The sequence below is a fragment of the Otolemur garnettii genome, unplaced genomic scaffold, assembly GCF_000181295.1.
Source record: "Otolemur garnettii isolate 467f Iridium unplaced genomic scaffold, OtoGar3 scaffold00145, whole genome shotgun sequence".
Lineage (NCBI taxonomy): Eukaryota > Metazoa > Chordata > Mammalia > Primates > Galagidae > Otolemur > Otolemur garnettii.
Genome location: NW_003852540.1, coordinates 2,624,495 through 2,644,619, shown reverse-complemented (window position 1 = coordinate 2,644,619; position 20,125 = coordinate 2,624,495). Strand labels below are relative to the sequence as shown.

At 37.7% G+C, this 20,125-nt stretch overlaps 1 protein-coding gene across 1 annotated transcript; it reads left to right on the top strand.

Moving 5' to 3' along the window:
- The first annotated feature begins 18,360 nt into the window (after window positions 1-18,360).
- LOC100948028 (olfactory receptor 1D2) lies at window positions 18,361-19,302 on the top strand. The gene has a single exon (XM_003799067.1). The coding sequence runs from the start codon at window positions 18,361-18,363 to the stop codon at window positions 19,300-19,302; it is 942 nt and encodes a 313-aa protein (XP_003799115.1).
- The last annotated feature ends 823 nt before the right edge of the window (window positions 19,303-20,125 follow it).

Below are 20,125 nucleotides of genomic sequence, written 5' to 3'. Positions count from 1 at the left end.
GTGCCATATACCCTTACAATACACCCATTAAGTGAGAGCACACCAACCCTCCTTCCCTCTCTCTTCCCACTACCCCCCAATGAATTAAATTGAATTTTTCTCTTGTGTGGGTGTGGATTCTTGCTTTTCCATTCTTGTGACTTTACTAAGGAGAATGTTCTTCAGCTCCATCCAGGTAAATACAAAAGATGCAAGGTCTCCATCTTTATATGGCTGAATAGTATTCCCTGGTATACATATACCACAGGATTTTTTGTTTTGTTTTGTTTTGTTTTTGAGATAGAGTCTCACTTTCTCACCCTCAGTAGATAAAGGTTGGAGTACCATGGCATCATAGCTCACAACAACCTCAAACTCTTAGGCTCAAGTGATTCTCTTGCCTCAGCCTCCCAAGAAGCTGTAACTACAGGCACCCACTACAATGCCTAGCTATTTTTAGAGATGGGGTCTCACTCTTTCTCAGGCTGGTCTTGAACCCATGAGCTCAGGTAATCTACCTGCCTCAGCCTCCCAGAGTCCTGGGATTATAGGCATGAGCCACTGAGCCTGGCCCTTATACCACAGTTTATTAATCCATTCATGGGTTAATAGGCTCTTTGGTTGATTCCATGTCTTGGCAATTATAAATTGAACTGCAATAAACAATCTAGCGCAAATGTCCTTATGACATAATGATTTTTTTTTCTCCTGGGTAGATATCTAGTAATAGAATTGCAGGATCAAATGAAAGGTCTATTTTTAGTTCTTTGAGGATTCTCCATACTTCTTTCCAAAGAGGCTGTATTAGTTTGCAACCCCACCAAAAGTATAAAAGTGTTCCCTTGTCTCCACATGCACATCAGCATCTACAGCTTTGAAACTTTGTGACATGGGCCATACTCACTGGGGTTAGGTAATATCTCAGGATAGTTTTGATTTGCATTTCTCTGATGAGTAGGGACAGTGAATATTTTTTCATGTGTTTGTTTTCCATTCATCTATCTTCTTCAAGAAGGTTCTATTTATGTCTCTTGCCAATGATAGATGTGATTGTTTGCTCTTTTTTATTGATTAATTTGAGTTCTTTGTAGATTCTAGTTATCAACCTTTTGTCATATTCTTAACATGAAAATACCTTTTCTCATTCTGAAGGTTGTCTATTTCCTTTAATTGTTGTGTCCTTAGCTGTGCAGTAGCTTTTTAGCTTAATTAAGTCCCATTTATTTTTTTGTTGTTATTGCAATTTCCAAAGACGTCTTCTTCATAAAATCTTTCCCCAGGCTAGTATTTTTATTGTTTTGTATCTAAGATTTAAATCTTTTATCCATTATGAATCAATTCTTGTAAGTGGTGAGAGGTGCAGGTGCAGTTTTAGTCTTTTACATGTGGTTAGCCAGTTTTCCCAGAACCATTTATTAAATGAAGATTCTTTTCCCCACTGTATGCTTTTGTTTGGTTTATTTAATATCAGATGGCAGTAAGAGGCTGGTTCCATCTCTTGGTTTTCTATTCTGTTCCATGTGTCTCTGTCTCTATTTTTGTGCCAATACCATTCTGTTTTGATCACTGTAGATTTGTAATATAACTTGAAGTCTGGTAGTGTGATGACTCTGGATTTTTTTTTATTACTAACAATTGCTTTAGCTATATGGGTTTTTTTCTGATTCCACACAAAATGAAGTGTGGAACACAAATTGAGTTCTTCAAAGTATGATGTTGGTATTTTAGTGGGGATTGCATTTAATCTTAGATTGCTTGGGTAGTATAGACATTTTAATATTGATGCTTCCCAGCCAAGAGCATGTTATGCTTTTCCATTTGTTAATGTCTTCTACTATTTCTTTTCTTAATTTCACAATTCTCTCTGTACAGATCCTTCACCTCCTTTGTTAATTATATTCCTAGGTATTTCATTTTCTTTGGAGCTACTTTAAAGGGAATTGTGTCCTTGATTAGCTTCTCAACTTGGCTGTTATTGTCATATACAAAGACTACTATTTGTGGACACTGATTTTATACCCTGAGATGTTACTATATTTCTTGATCACTTCCAGTAGTCTTGTGGTTGAGTCTCTGGGTTTCTCTAAGTATAAGACCATATTATTGTCAAACAGCAAGAGTTTGACCTCTTCTGCCCCCATTTAGATGCCCTTAGTATCCTTCTCTTGCCTGATTGCATTGGTTAGAACTTCCACCAATATGTTGATAGTGGATATCCTTGTCTGGTTCCAGTTCTAGGTGGAAATGCTTTTAGTTTTACTCCATTTAATATTATATTGGCTGGCTATTATATTATATTCAATTTAAGAAATGTGCCATCTATGCCTATTTTCTTAAGCATTCTTGTTAGAAAAGGATACTGAATTTTATCAAATGTTTTTTCTGCAGCTACTGAGAGGATCGTATGGTCTCTGATTTTGCTTCTATTTACGTGGTGAGTTATATTTATGGATTTGCATATGTTAAACCAACCCTGCACCTCTGGGATAAAGCCTACTTAATATCCATGAAAGTTTTGAGTTCTTAGCTGTTCTGCTCTTTTTGTATATTGTAACTGAAATGCACATTAGCTTCTATTACTCTTTGTGGAAGTAATAGGAAAGTTCATTGCATATGCAAGTAAATTCTCTGTTTAAGACATATTATTTCCTGTCCCAATTGTTCAGTAGCAACCATAGACATTCATGGTAATTAATAGCAATTATTCCAGTTAGAAATACAACTTGTGTCTTTTCCTGCTGATCTAATGCATGGGGAGCACAAAATGGTCAGGTGGTAATCATAGTTCCTATTTTAGTAGATTCCATAAAGGGAGATAAGTTTTCTGCAGGTCACTTAAACTGGTAAAATGATGAAAACAGTAGAAAGTGCAAACCCGCTAAAAATTGATACAAAGAGATATACTGAAAAACATAATAGATAAATTAAGTGTTCAAGTAAATCACAAGAAAGCAGGCAAAATAAATCAGAGAAATTAATAAAAACAGGAAAAAGTATTTTTTAAAAAGGGGCAAAGTTAAGTCTGAATAACCATTACATTAAACATAAATGGTCTTAATACACCAATTAAAAGACAGAGACCAACAGAGTGGATTCAAAATAAACATTACACAGCTATATGCTGTCCACTAGAAACTCACTTCAGATCTTCAAAGTAACAACTTAGACAGAGTGAAAGTAAAAGGATGAAAAAGGATACATTATGCAAATAATAATGAAAGAGAAATGGCTATGAACATTTCACATAAAGTGGATTCAAGAGCAAAGAAAATTGCCATAGACATAATGATAAAGGAGTCAATCCCTCAAAAAGACATAGCAATCATAAATGTGTATTCACCATACAACTAAAATGAAAAATGTAGAAAGAAAAAACTGACAAAACCGAAAAGATACATAGATAAACCCACAATTATAGTTGGAGACTTTAAAATACCTCTCTTAACAACTGGTAGAATAATGAGATAGAAAATCTGTAAGAATAAAGGGAAACTCTACAATAGCAATAACCAACAGGATCTAATTGACATTTATAGACCAATTCCCTAATAACAGCAGAACACACATTATTTTTAAGTGATTGCAAACTATATACCAAGATTGATCATATTCTGAGCCATAAAATAAACCTCAAATTTAAAATAATTTAAAGCATACAAGGAGTGTTCTCTGACATCCTAAATCAAACTAGAAATTAATAACAGAATGAGGAAAACCTTCACATTTGAAAACTGAAAAACACATTTCTAAATAATCCATGAGGAAGTTATAAGTGTAATAAAAACAACATTTATCTGAATTAAAATGAAAATACAATTTATCAAATTTATAAAACACAGCTAAAACAGTGATGACAGGAAAATTTATAGCACTAAATACATATATTACAAAAGAGGAAAGTCTCAAATCAATAAGCTACATTCCCATTTAAGAAGCCTAGAGAAGGAAAGCAAAATAAATTCAAAGCAAATAGAAGGAAGTAAGCAATAAAGAAAAGTTAAAAATTCAATGACAGAGAAAATAGAAAAACACCAAAAGAAATCAATGAAATAAAGAGCTGGTTCTTTGTAAACATCAATAAAATTGACAAATCTCTAACAAGACTGACAAAGAAAAAAGAAGACAACATAAAGCAAGAAACAAGGTATATCACTAGAAACTCTCCAGAAATCAGACGGATTGATTACAAGGGAACATTATGAGCAATTCAACACACATATCATAATTATGACAACTAAAAAAATGGACCAATTCCTCCACACATATTACCACAATTCGTCCAATATGAACTAGATGATTTGAATAGCCTTATGATTATTAAGGTAATTTTAAATCATAATTTAAAAATTCCCCCCCAAAGAAATATTCAGATCCAGATGTTTTCACTGGATAATTCCATCAAATGTTTAAAAAGAATTAACACAAATTCTACGCAATCACTTCCAGAAATAGAAAAGGAGAGGGGAGATTATCTTATGCTAAAATCAGATACATAGGACAAAAATTGAGAATTATAGACTACTATTTTCATGAATATTGATGTAAAAGTCCTTAACAATATGTTATCAACTAGAATTCCCTGGTAGATGAGAGGTATTATGCACCATGATGAAGTGGGATTTATGCACCATGATCAAGTGGGGATACATGGTAGTTTCAATATTTGAAAGCCAATTAATACAACCCAAATAAAATAACTAGGAAACATCACAATTTGAGTATCACAAAGAGATCACAATTTGAGTATGACTGAGATGAAACAAAGTTTCTAATCCACAGACCGTCAAGTAACATGGAATCTCACATGGACAGCGGTCTTCTGGAGATAAAAGGAAAAGTGATGGCAGGAATGCTCATCCCTGGAGCAAGGAAAAGGACTTTATGATTAGTGCTGATGAGTCTGCTTAGAGCTTGTTTGATACATTAAATGCCTGTATCAAAATGCCTCATGATCACATGTACCCTATAAATACATATAACTATTATGTACCCATAATAATTACAAATTAAAAAGAAACTTTGTCTCTCTAGGGGAAAAAAATCCCTTGGCAATAAAATAGCCAACAGGAAATGGTCAAAATATACATACAGTTATTTCCCTTTTTTGTACACTATAGATATTATATATTGTATTCTTACAATATAGTAAGCTAGAGAAAAGAAAATGTTATTAAGAAAATCACAAGGAAGAGAAAGCATATTTATTATTCATTAAGTAAAAGTGGATCATCACAAATGTCTTCAGCCTCATTGTTTTTAGGGTGAGTAGGCTGAGGAAGAGGCAGAAGAGGAAGGATTAGTCTTGCTGTCTCAGAGGCAGCAGAGGGGGAAGACATGGAGAAAGGTGACAAAACTGAGAGTGACAGAGAGTTAGAGGATGATGAGGGGTTCTCAGGGACAGTCTGGAGAGTATAGCAAGAAGGGGAGACAGGAAAGGCAGGCACACTTGGTGTAACTATATGGAAATACATTGTAATTTCCGTCTTTTTTTTCTTTTTGACATCACTAAAAATGTTTCTATATGGTATTAATCCCTCTTTCACCAAAAAACACATACAATCACTTCACTGAAGAGATATGTAGATAGCATGCAGATGAAAAGATGTTCAACCTTATAAACCATTAGGAAAAGGAAAATTAAGCTACAATGATGGCTAGGCATAAGGCTTATGCCTGTTATCCCAGCACTTTGGGAGGCTAAGGTGGGAGGATTGTTTCAGGCCAGGCATTCAAGACCAGTCTGGGCAACACAGTGAGATGCCGGTCTCTTAAAAAAAAAAAAAAAAACTAACCTGGTGTGGTGGTGGGCACCAGTCCTATCTATCTAGGAGGCTGAGTCTGGGAGTTGCAGAACTGTGATTATGCCAGTTCTAGGTGACAGAACAAGACTTTTTCTCTAAAAACAAACAAACACAAAAATAATCATCCAAACAAACAAAAAACCTATCTCTCTCTTTTTCACAGACACACACCAAGACATTACTGTACATTGTATAAATGGCTAATATAAAAAAAGTAGCAACAACACTAAATGCTGGTGAAGATGTAGAGAAAATGGATTACTCAGACATTGCTAATAGGAATGTAAAATATTATAGCCACTCTGCAAAACGGGTTGGCAGTTTCTTGTAAAATTAAACATACAACCCATAAATTGCATTTCTGAGCATTTATTCTAGAGAAATAAAATGTTATGGTCACACCAAAACTGTACACAAATGTTTATAGAAGCTTTATTTGTCATAGTCTAAAAGTGGAAAACTACCCAGATGTTCTTCACACTGTATATATCCATACTCATCAATAGAAAGCATGAACTATTGATACATGCAACAGCTTGGATGAATGTCCACACAATTAAGCTGAGTGGAAAAAGCCAATCCCCAAAGATTACATACTGTATTATTTCTCTTATATAACATTTTTAAATAACAAAATCATAGAAACGTAAAACATATCAGCTGTTGCCGGTGGTTAAGGGAAGGATGGAGGTAGGAGGGAAGTGGGTGTGGATAAAAAGAGCAACATGAGGGACCTTTATGGTGAGGAAAATGTTCTGTCTCTTGACTGTATCAATGGTTATATTGTGGTTGTGACATTATACTGTAGTTTTCCAAGATGTTACCATTGGGGAGACTTGGTAAAGGTATACCAGATCTCTCTGCATTGTTTCTTAAAACTGCATGTGAATCTATCATTATTCAAGATGAAAAGTTTAATTTTAAAGCTCCAGAAGCCCCAAGAAGTAGAGGGACAGCCAGTGGTCAAATACTGACACTGGGTCTATAAGTCCAGCTCCTTGTCTCTAGATGGGACTGGTTCAAGGGATGCAATTCAGGTTCCAGTGGTCCTTTCCAGAGCAGGGAGAATTTAATGCACTGAGCCCACTTCCCTGCTCATCTCCATCTTCTTCTGAGGGCATTCCTTCAATAGCCCACTTTCTCAATACTTGCAAGTTGCTCTGCTTCTAGGGAGCCAGACCTAAGATGACTAGTATTGCCAATATCTCTTTAAAATGGTTGTACCAATTTATACTGTTGGGGTAAGCCTAAGAAAAGCCATTCAAAGAGTTGAAGGAAGAATTTCCAGGCAGAGGGGAAAGCAAAACCAAAAGTCCTGAGATGAGAAACAGCTTTGTGGATTCAGAGAACTGCAGTAACACCAATATGGCCAAAGTGGGTTGGGAACAGAGGAAAGAGAAGGAAATAGTTGAAGTTATAGATCTATGTAGGCATAAGAACAAGGTCTAGTAAGCTGTTTTTATTTCTTTCTCTTTTTTTTTTCAAATGTGATTGTAAGTTCTTGAAATGATTTAAGCAAGGAAGTGAGAGCTTCAACATAGACTTTAAGAAAATTATCCTGGTTGCACATAGAGAATGGTTTAGAAAGAAATAAGAGAATCAGGGAGCAGTGTGTCCACACAGCAAGGTAAATGGATCATAAATATTATGGCATTAGTGCACAAAGTAAGAAATATAATGGGCTCCATAGTGTAGTACTATTTGTGTATCTCAGACACAGATGGGCACCGGTATACATTTAAACACATCCATGCATTGAAGTGGCTCCTCTCTGGGGGAGAGAAAGGAAATGAATGAGGAGCAAACAAAAGGCAGTAAGGCCAGAGAGAACCCTGGGACTGATGGTGGCAATGTGTCATGGGCTGAGATGTATGACCTACTCTACTCTGCACTCAGGAAAACAAAAATCAAAACAATAGCACCCACCCGTACGTTCACGCTTCTCATGGAGCTTCATGTCTGGGACAGAGAAAGAGTGAAATGTAACAGTGGCTTCCTGCTGAGGGACTCCAGAGCCAGGCTTTCCCACAGACATTTAATCACAATAATCAAGTAAATAAGGTGAAAGCTATGTTGATTGGTTTGATGTAACCACATCAGATTGTATAAAAAAAAACAACACATTGTACCCCACATATGCATAAATGTATTCATGTTCTATTGAATATGACTTAATAAAAAAAGTTACCAAAATAAAATAAAATGAGAAACTGTTAATACTGTTATGAGGATTAAATAGGATTATTTAATTAAATTGTTTATTGTAAAATGATTTTTAAAATGTCAGCTATAGTTGTTTTGTTATAATAATTATTATATAATAAATCTTTACACTAAAAAAAATAAAATAATCCAAACTGCCAATCACTAAGTGTGCTTAGCTGGGTTGCAGGCTTTCCCTAGTGATTAATTCAGCATTTGAGTCAGGAAACCTGGAAGTTAGAGGAAGTGGAACCTCCCTAGAGCCTCATTAGGAGGGAAATATCTGGGAGCACTGAGGCTGTCTGATGACTGATCCTGGTGGGATGCTCCTAAATGCAGCTTCTCAGCCTAATTCCTTGTTTCCCTTGGCGGCTCCATGGATCCAGGTCCCGTCCCTGGGCTCAGGGAGAATCCAGGCTGAGATGTCTTATTATTTCCCCTTTGCACAAGGTTATATCTCACTAGACCTGAAAACTGAGCTTCTGCCATATCTGATATAGCCCTGTGCCCTCAGTCTCCAGGATGGGGATAGACCCGGCGTGGTGTCAGTAAAAATCTGTGGGTTAAAAGTAGTAGCTTGAGTGCTTGAATGAAGGCAAGGACCATGAGATCTTCCTTGACTTTTCTCCTTTAAATGTCCACAGAACTATACACATATTCTGCAAATGTCTTTATCAACTATTTGAGAATATGATGGCTCCTTGGTTTTTCTGGCTGGCCTCAAGAGACTTACAGGCCTCGTGATTAGGAAGTATGTTTCAGAGGAGCAGATGTCAATCTATCCAAGGACATGGTGTTCTGAGAGGCTCCAGGGCCACTTTCTCTGACTCCTTTCAAGGAACTCCAGAAACTCAAATTTACTTACTGAGCTAACTTGCTTGGGCTGTAAGTGGATGTGATACTCTAAAACCACAGACAAATAAGTAAAGAAAATTATAAACATTTAAGTTATAAGCAGAAATAGAAAACTACTAACAAAATATTTGATTGATTTTAAAAGTGTATTTTAAAACAATGTATCATGTTCAGATGGGGTATAATTTTGGAATACAGAATTTTCAACTTTAGAGGAATCTGTCAGTCTAATTTACCATATGAATAGTCTTAGAGAGAAAATCCTATTATCTCAATGTAGAAAACCACTAGATCATATTAAATGTTTGTTTATGGCAAACACTATTAGAAAATTAGAAAAAGGACTGAACTTCTTTAACTTGGAAACCCAGAGAAAACACTGAATAGAGAACTTTGAGGTTGGCAAGAAGCCGATGATGCCCACTCTCACCACTACTGTTCAACATAGCACTATAAGAAAAAAGAAAAGAAATGAGGAGCGCAAAGAATTAAACATTTTCATTATTAAAATGCATGATTATCTACATAGAAAAAAGCAAACTATTAGAATTAAGAGCCTGTATCAAGGTTTTTGGTACAAGATCATCTTGTAAAATTTAATAGCATCTTTGGCTTCAGGGATAACCCTTTGGAAATATAATACCAAAAATACAATGCCATCCACAAGAGTATGAATTAGGAATAAATTTAACTAAGAGCACATGAGACTTCTATGAAGAAATTAATTTCTCTGGTATAGGGATGGAAGATAATCTAAAGAAGTGGAGAGCTAGTCCTAGACCTTTCCTTTCTCTCTCCTTGTGGAGATGATCTCATCTGATACTAGATATCTTGTATATGCTTCCAAATATCCCCATACAAAGCCTCATATACAGGGTGTCCATAAAGTTTGTGTGCAATTTAAAATAGTCAACTAGTTAACTATTTTAAATCGCTAGGTGACTATTTTAAAGTGCACATGAACTTCATGGACACCCTGTATATCTCAATACCTGCTTGTCTCTCCGGAGTTCAAACCCTTGCCCACATTTGTAATCCATTATGTACCCTCCCTGAGCGCCCAAGAAGATGGAGGCCATCCTTGATCTTACCCTTTCTTTTATCTCCGGGACCTAGTCCACTATCGGACTCTGATGCCTTCCATATCCAGATGGAATGAGATAATTTTTTTCCCTATCTCTCCTGCTCCCATCTTAGTTCAAGAAGCCCTTGCTTCTTGCCTGGACCAGTGGTCTCCTGCCCTTGCTCCTGTCTGTCTCCAAAGCTTTTCCCCATAGCAACCAGAATATTCTTTATTCAACCTATCTGAACCATTCCACCCTTAAAATACTTCAATGACTTCTCATTGCAATTAGAGTAAAGCAGAGCAAATCACAGGCTTAATCTGCCCCTACTTCATTTCAATTTGTGTCTCAGCCTTGCTCAGAAAACACCAGCACTTACTTTCAGTTCTGGGTCACACAAAAGCTTTTACACTTTTACAATCTTGCAAGATGCTGTTCCTTCTCTCTGGAAAGGTCTCTTCCCAATTTTGAGTAGGTGACACCCTTCAGCTTCTGGTTTCAGCTTAAATGTCTCTTTCTCAGACTCCTTTTCTGAACAACCAATCTAAGAAGTTGCCAGGGTACAAGTGAATCTTTCTAAGAGTAGAATATGATTGTCTTAACGCAATAACTGGGAAAATGACATGAGGGCTATGTTAACCAGTTTGATGAGAATATTTCAAATTGTATATGAAAACACCACACTGTACCCCAGAGTTGCATTAATGTACATAGTTATCATTTAATAAAAAAAAAAAAAGAAGTTGCCAGCTCATCTCCCCCTTCATCCCCATTATTCTTTACATCAGATTCCTGTTTTCTTGGGGCACTCATCAGTTTGTGATGATTTTATTTCTATTTCTGTGAGCTTTTAGAAGACCTGCCCCATACTGGCCTTCAGGCTCCAGGAGGGGAGGTGATTGTGTTCATCTCCTTTATGGTGATGTCTCCAGGATCCAGCCCAATGCCTGCCACGGATTAATAATACATGAATAGAGAAAAAGAAAGTAGAAAATGGACTCCCAGGCACGAGTAGAATGGAGGCTGTGGGTTGGGAGTCTGAGCTACTCCCAGGACAGGGGTGCAGATGATCAAAACTGAATGTAAGGACTTCAGCAGCAGCAGAGCAGCCAAGTACACAGCTCCGTGGGATGGCCAAAGGTGGCACTAAGACAGCGCTCACCACTGTGTAATTTGGCCAGGGGAGGGTTTAAAATTGTTAGAGTTGAAAAGCAGAGGAAACTAAGGCCTATTGCAACAATGATCACAGCCCATCTAGTAGAGGGATTAGGAACAGGCCTGAAACCATGCCCACTCTCCTCCAGCACTGTGTGCTGCATTACTCTGTGTCCTCGGAATGAGGATTTCAAACTGACACGTTTTGTAGCTACCACACATGAGATGGGAGGTACTTTGCTTGGTATCTGTCTGAAGGTAGTGAGCTCCCCATCAAAGAGGAGATACAAAGACAAGACAGGTCATTATCTAGGCCAGGTGTTGTCTAGACAGGGATGCTGAACATCCAGTTCTTCTATGGAGAGGATATGGTGGGGGAGAGGCTAGGCTGAATCTAAAGTACTTTCAGCTCTGAGACAGGGGTGCTGGGAGTTTGGTCAAAGAGAGGGAAGGCCAGGGGATCCTATCCACCCGAAAGAGGGAAGGGAACAGGAAGAAAGAGTGGGGAGGTGACAAGGTTAGGGAGGAGGATGAGAGGGAATCTGGAGTACTTCTTATCAGCAAGACTTGTTGTCCATGGCTCTTGATCATAGATACTGACATTGGAGCAAGTTACTCATGTTTTTCTGAAGAAGCCATCTGGGAGTACATCCCTGAGGCCTGCCCCAAGCTGATAAATAGTCCTGACGCAGCCCCTTCCTTCCTGAGCTGTTGCTCAGGCTTCAGCTCTCAGGTCCCCCAACCTCATCGGGGCACCCACAGTCTTACATTCTGTCTCCTCTCTTATGGGGGCCAAAGGTCCAGGTACCATCTCCCCTGCTGTTCACCTTTACCCTTCTCCAGCCCTGAATCTCAAAACTCTACTTAGGGTCTTTCATGTCCTGCAGTGAACTTGCATTGGATGGAGGAGAAAAGCAGAGATAGCAGAACCCGTGAACCCTGAGAGCAGCACAGAGCACTGGGTAAGGTTTGGACTTCTCAGGCTCATATGGTCCCTTTTTTCCCTTTCTTATCTTCTCTCTTCTCCGTTTTCTCTCTCACAAACATGCTTGCATACTTTTAAAAGCCTTCATATGATCTAATCTCTTAGTGTTCAAAGGTAATATACCAGTTCCAGCAATCATTTGAACACTCTTATGTTTTCAAAGTGCTGTCACATGTCTTGTCACCTGTGATTCTCAAAGCTGTAAGAAAGCCTTGATGAGTGTGAGGAAAGGGCTCAGGGAGGATGTGTGTCCTACTCAAGGTCACACAGCCAGGGGCAGCAGAGGAGGCACAAAGCCCAGTTTTATGACCCAGCTGAAGCTGTTTCCACACAAGCCCCACAATCTCTCCCCTTCCCATCCAGCCATCCTGCAGACGGGTTTGTGTTTTTCAGGTCATCTGACCACGTAAGTGTTCAGAACCCACTGACTCTTAACAGACTTAGAGTGTAGAATCACTGGACTTGGTTCTCAGAACAAAATCAGTGTTTTGAGGCAGAGAGCCAGAAATTAAATTGATTTTTTGTTTTACAGCATCACAGGTGATCCTGGCCTTGAGGGCTAGAAAGCAGAGACTGATTCCCCTGGGGTCCTCTGGCCCTCCCTGTGACCTGTCAGGGAAGTGTCCCAGAGGGCTCTAAACTCCAGGCGCCAGGCTTGGGAGACAGGGCATCAAGTCTGGGCTCCATCATTTTCTGGTCAAGCAACTTCAGGCAACTCATTAACTTTCTAAGCCTCGGTCCCTCATCTATAAAATAGGATAGTCAGACCAGATAGTGCTATTGTGTGAAATACATCTAAGATCTTAAAACAGTATATATATAAATCACTTAACACATTGACCAAATGGTTTATAAAATGCAATGGTTGACTCAAAAAGCAGTTGGCTGTGTTAGAGTTTGAACCTTAACTTTTGACTCAAAATCTTCTACTAAACCACCACACTGAACATCTGGGAATTCGACTTGGTAAATTGGAGCCATGAATCCACTCATTTGCTAAATGTTGGGTCTGTCCTCATTCTCCACCTCCCACCTGGAGCTCCATTACTTCAGTAGTCTAGGCTACTCACAGTTCCCACACCCACATTTGCTCATGCTGTGTTACTTCAAAATAATCACATTCCAGATTGAATTTGTAGAATAGGCTCCACACTTCCCTGGTTTTCCAAACACATGCATTTTTACCTGTACTGTCTCTGAGTGCGTTCTTTAGGCTCTTGGGTTCATGAATCTTCCCTATTTATTGTTCTCAAATGCATGGAGTGCCTGATACACATATTCTACTCACTCCAGTTTAACCCTTTTGTATTGGCACCCTACACCTGGCACGGTGTGAAGTCCTGGGGATACAGCAATGAAAATATGTTTTCCCTGCTCCAGAGGCTCTCACAGTGTCACAGGAAAACAGACTCTTAGAAAAAATGTGGAATGGACTATTGTAAAAGAATGTAAAGACCAAGAAGCATTGTAGAAGCTGGAGTGGTGACCTCCAGGGTGGGAGGAGGTGCCACCAGGAGGAAATGCTTGAGCAGGAGCTATGGTGGGTCTGGCCAGGCTGACAGCGGAAGAACACAGTGGAGAAAATGCAGCATTTGTTAAAAAGGAGCAGGGATGGTAAGGATGGAAGAATAATGCTCTGTGCATTCCAGGAAAATACAAGCTGTGAGGCATTGCTAGGGTAGGCAGTGCAAGACCAGGGGACCAGGAGAGTCCACTGGAGATGAGACATCCTCGGGCCGTGACCACTTGGCCACAAACTTGGGCTGTTCTGGAGGAAAGGGGGAGCTCTGTAATTTAGAAAGCACACCCCATGCTCCATGGATGCTGAGCACTTTATATTTCTGCTTTCATCCTCACTGTGATACCGAGGGGTAGATAGCACCAGCATCAAGTAAGTCAACTACATGTTTTCTATTTTAGTACGTAAGAATAAACTAGATTTTTGATGTAACAATTATTATGAACATCTTTCTGTATATAAATAAAAAAATTATGTTATCATTTATGACAGTTTCAGAGAGTTCCATTGATTTGATGGATTATATAATTTTTAAACAGTTTTATTGAGCTATGAGCAATACCATCAAATTTACCCATTTAAAGTATACAGTTTAATGCTTTTATTATATTCAGACAATTTTGCAAGTATCGCCAGAATCAGTTTTAGAACAGTTTCTCTAGTCTCAAAAGAAACCCTGTACCCATTAGCAATCACTCCCCATTTCTCCCTCCCCCCAATTCCTGGCAACCACTACTCCACTTTCCATCTCTGTGGATTTTTTCATTCTGTAATCTTTTTTTTTTTTTTTCTGAAACAGAGTCTTACTCTGCTGCCCAGGATAGAGTGCTGTGGCAGCACTCAAGATCCTGAATTCAAGGGACCCTCCTGCCTCAGCCTTTCAAGTAGATGGACTACAGGCTCCCACCACAATGCCCAGCTAATTTATCTGTTTTTAGTAGAGACAGGCTCTTGCTCTTTGTCAGGCAGGTCTCAAACTCCTGAGCTCAAAGGCTCCTCCTGCCCTGGCCTCCCAGAGTGCTAGGGTTACAGGCATGAGCTTCTGAGTGCTGTCTATTCTGTAATTTTCATAACCAAACCTCTAGGCATGTTAATATTGTTTCTATATTTTTGATATGATTAACAAGGTTCTAATAAACATCTAATACATGCATTTTTACATTTTCACTGATTATATTCTTAAAATAAATTTCTAGAACTAGAATATGCTGACACAAAAGCATGTTTCTTTCTGTTTGTTTCCAAAGTCACAAAATGACATTGTTGAGTGTACATTTTTCTCCTTTTCTTTTTTTTTTTACATTTTTTATTAAGTCATAAACACATAGATCATGAATACATTTATTCATATGTGGGGTATAATGTGTTGATTTTTTTATACAATTTGGAGGGCTTACATTAAACTAATTAATATAGCTTTCACCTCATTTACTTGATTATTGTGTTAAGACACTTATGTTCTATACTTGATAGATTTGGTTTGTACCCTTGCAGTATCAGTAATTGATGCTGAGGAAAATATTTTTCAAAAATAACAGCATGTGTGTGTATATGTGTGAAAATATAGTTTTTAACACATTGCTATGATCTTCAAAAAATACAAAATTAAATTTATGAACGATTAGAAGACTAAACATGAGCAAGCTAGTATTTGCTACCTTGTCCAGCACTAACTTAATGATGTCTAGCACAAAAACAAAAAGTTCATGTATTGAAAGTATCTTCATTAACAGTTGGTATAACTTACAGCTATTTGCCTTGTTCCTTTGTGAGATACCTTTTCCAATAAGTGTGATTTTGTTACAAATAGTCTATTTTACCATGTCCTTACAGTAGTTTTTGGCAATAGGTATTACATTTTTAATAACAAATTTTCTTACATCTATTTGAAGTTTATAACATGATGTTATGGGATACTAAAGTGATACTATAGTGATGCAAATGAACACTTATCATCTCAATTGGGTTCATTTAAACTATTATTTGTCTTATCATTATTGGTAAAGAAAGCTGTGAATGTCATAATAAAACATGTTTCACACATCAGATTGGGAAGAGTGAATAAACTTGACATTTCTTTCCCATTACATCAATTTGAAGAAGGTAAGTTAAACCCCTTTGTATTTCCTGGTGAACATTCTGGCAATATGTACAAAAAAAGTGTGCATCTTTTGGATTATATCTGGAAATATATCTAAAATATAGCACAATTATATTAAAATATATATTCCAATTTTAAAATGGAATAGTATGCAGCCATTATAAATTGTAATGTTGCCAGCACATTCTTAAATGTATAAAAATGATTTAATGGAAAAAAGCTGGAAAAACATTCACAAAAATGTTGACAGAATATGGGGGGATTTTTCATTTCTTTACACTTTCCTACATTGCTTAAATTTTCCAAAATAAAAATATCTTTGTTTATAATCAATTGATTATAATATAGTAAAAAGCTACTTTTATTTAGGAAAAAAGTCAACGGAATATCTTTTAACATTTATGTGTAAGAATACTGAAGAAATGTCAACATATTTCAGCTAGTAGAAATTGACAATAGGTGATTGTAAGTTTAATCTGGAAGTTGATGCAGACATCATAATAAAAATAAATAAGATTGTCCCCCCCACATACAATCTTACTTTTATAAATATAATTACAAAAGACACATAAAACATTAGCAGATCAATTTTAATAGGTTATACCAGGAACACGAATATGGTTCAATATTGGGAAAGCTGTTAATGGATATCTGTTTAAAAATGTAACAGCCACACTTGATTATTAAAATACTGCTTCTTAATACAAATAGAAAGATAGTTGCTAAATATACACACTCTCTTCCACTTAAAATTCTTTAAGGCTCTGTATTACACTTAGAATAAGATTTAAAGCCTTAACAAGAGTCTGTGTGGTCAGCTTGCCTGCACAACCTTGTACCCCACCACTCTCCTCTTCTCTCCAGCCATACTGGCCCCTGTTTAGTTCCTTAAACACAACAATCCCTTTCCTACCTCAGAGCCTTTGCACACACAGCTTTCTTTACAATACTCTGCTCAGGACTTCATGTAACTGCTTTTACTCCTTCATGTTTCAACAAAAGACCCCAAAATGTAAAAAGTGTTTACCTAGCTCTGGGTGATAGAATTAAAGCTAGTCTGTGTATCTTCTTCTTAAAAAAAATTTTCAGTTTACCCATATTAGGTTTCCAAAAGAAAAAAAAAATCATGACAAATGATTTTAATCTATAGTACATTTTAAATGTTTGGTAATGTATGAAATATTGCTATAATGTTTTACCTAAATAGACAATTTGTCCCACTGCCATTTACTGAGTCATGCAAACTGTACCTGCTGATTTAACATACAGCCATAACATATGGTATATTGGCTGTTTCTCAGGTTCCGCCCAGTTCTACTGATCTGCTTGCTCTAGCATCAGTGCCACACTGTTTTGAGGTCCTGGATATGTAGAGCAAGTGTCCTCTTCATGCTCTCTTTTTCTACATTTTCCTAGTTTATTTCCAAGTTTATTTTTGGGTGAAATTTACATTGCATGGATATATGGAACACTTCCTTGGTGAAGAACACAACTACACCACAGACTTTAACCTTACCAAAGCAATTTATGTAGTCGTATGAACCCACATGTTAGCCTGAAATTAAAAAAAAATAAAACCTACCTCAAGAGGTTAAAAAATTCAGTTTTTGCTTCCAAAATACTCTATCATAATTTTGACTTCAAATATGTTAAGTTTTACATTAATTCAAGTGAATACACACCTTTGTGATATTCCATCTTTCTATGTAGAATCATGGTAATTCTATCCATCTATTAAACTTTATTTTAAAATTAAATATTTAAAGATTTTAAATTATCTCACGTTTCTCTGGTGAGTGTAAAGGTCCAGCCCAATTCACATTTACATCGTAATATGCATATTGTTATTTGTTGATACTGTGGACGGGATTGCTTTGCACTGTATTTCAACCTGACTGATTTTTAATATATAATATATATTATAATAATAAGCAATATTTATTGAGTGCTCAATGTGTGCCAATTCTTTGTATTCAATGCTTTATTGCTAAATCCTTATCTCAATCTGTTTTGCCCAGGAAGGATCTGTTCTCAAAGAGCTCATAACCTGACTGAGGTTTCACAGGTAGTAAGCCGCAATGCTCGGGCTTGAATTCAAGAGTTCTGAGGGCACCCTTAATCGCTGCACTATGGTGCTACCAGGAGCACCATTAGCTTTGCTATTGGTTGATTCATTTCATGAATGGCTACTCTACAGACAACTCTTTCTATTTCTAGCAATATTTCAGCTGACCATTTGAGGTTTCCTAAATGGATCATTATATCAGCTAATAATGACACTGTTTCCTTTTCCTTTCTGATATTTTTCTTTTTCTCCTCTTTGTCCAATGGCACAGTATTTATTTCTTATGATGCATGTCTTAAATGCCATTTTAAACCTATGCAGTCTCATAATATACTAACCTCTAAACACTTTAAGATTATGTTAAGATAACAGGGCTTAAAATAAATCATATCAATTTTATTTCTATCATATCGACTATGCCAAATTAGAAGTTTCTGGAATGATTAAGGCATAAAGATTTTCCCTGTTATGCTTTTGTGTCTGTTATTGCTCTTTTGCCTATCTAAAGATATTATGAAATTTAGTCTAAGGTATTTTTTATTCTAGGAAAATAATTGATTTTGCTAATTTTCATGTCCTTATTCAACAAAGGGCACTCAGTAAAAAATTTTTTTAGTTGCAGGAAGCTGGGGAAATGGATGGAGGTAACCAGAGCAAGGACTCCGAGTTCCTACTCCTGGGGCTCTCAGAGAGACCTGAGCAGCAGCGAATCCTGTTTTGGATGTTCCTGTCCATGTACCTGGTCACGGTGGTGGGAAACGTGCTCATCATCCTGGCCATCAGCTCTGACTCCCGCCTGCACACTCCCATGTACTTCTTCCTGGCCAACCTCTCCTTCACTGACCTCTTCTTCGTCACCAACACAATCCCCAAGATGCTGGTGAACCTTCAGTCCCAGAACAAAGCCATCTCCCACGCGGGGTGTCTGACGCAGCTCTACTTCCTGGTCTCCTTGGTGGCCCTGGACAACCTCATCCTGGCTGTGATGGCGTATGACCGCTATGTGGCCATCTGCCGCCCCCTCCACTACACCACAGCCATGAGCCCTAAGCTCTGTATCTTGCTCGTCACTTTGTGTTGGGTCCTGTCTGTCCTCTATGGCCTCATCCACACACTCCTCATGACCAGAGTGACCTTCTGTGGGGTGCGAAAGATCCACTACATCTTCTGTGAGATGTACGTCCTGCTGAGGCTGGCATGTTCCGACATCCAAATCAATCACACAGTACTGGTTGCCACAGGTTGCTTCATCTTCCTCATTCCCTTAGGGTTCATGATCATGTCCTATGTCCGCATCGTCAGAGCCATCGTCCGCATCCCCTCAGCCGCTGGGAAGTACAAAGCCTTTTCCACCTGTGCCTCTCATTTGGCTGTGGTCTCCCTCTTCTATGGGACACTGGGCATGGTGTATCTGCAGCCCCTGAACACCTACTCCATGAAGGACTCAGTAGCCACAGTGATGTATGCTGTGGTGACCCCCATGATGAACCCTTTCATCTACAGCCTGAGGAACAAGGACATGCATGGTGCTCTGGGAAGACTTCTCCAAGGGAAAGCCTTTCAAAGGTTAACATGAGGGAAATTTGGGGCTTGCAGTGGAGACTCGAAATTTCTTTCACCCTGTGAAAGGCCTGTGGGGGATAAAGGAGTGATTAAAACATAAGTCCACCTCAGAATGAGTTTACTGATTTGTAGAGAAGACACCTCTACATGATCCAATGTCCCCCAGACCTCACCAGCCTTGGCAATAACTAAGGTCATCTAACATCTGTAAATTGGGAAGCATGTACCTCAGAGGTAGCTGTGAGGACCAAATGAGATAATGTTCAGAAGGTCTTAGCAGAGTGCTTGACCCATAGTAAGCACTATTGTTATTATGCAGCTATAGCGGAGCAAAAACAATGAGGCAGGAAACAGCCTAAATTATTTTTTTATTAAACAAATAATTTGAATTTATTGCAGAAATACAAATAAGCAAAAAATAATTATTTTTGTTTCTACCATCCACCGATAACTATTGTTTGCTTTTGATGTAAATTCTAGACTTCAATTTCTGCTAAATATGTTTTTCTTTCCAGAATGAATTCAAGTTGTTTTGAAACTTGCTTTTTCACATAATGATAACATCTTTGCGTGTTAATAAATACCCAGCTACATTATTACTTAATGCCTGTACAATATTTCAGTGTTAAATTTCATGACTATATCATAATTCATTTAATGCACTTCGTATTACTTGATATTTAGTTTTTTCCCCCATACTTTTTTTTTAATTGAATGGTACATTCAATTATGTACATTAATGCACTTCTGGGGTACAGTGTGGGGTTTTCACACACAATCCGAAACACTCCCATCAAACTGGTTAACATAGCCTTCATGTCATTTTCTTAGTTATT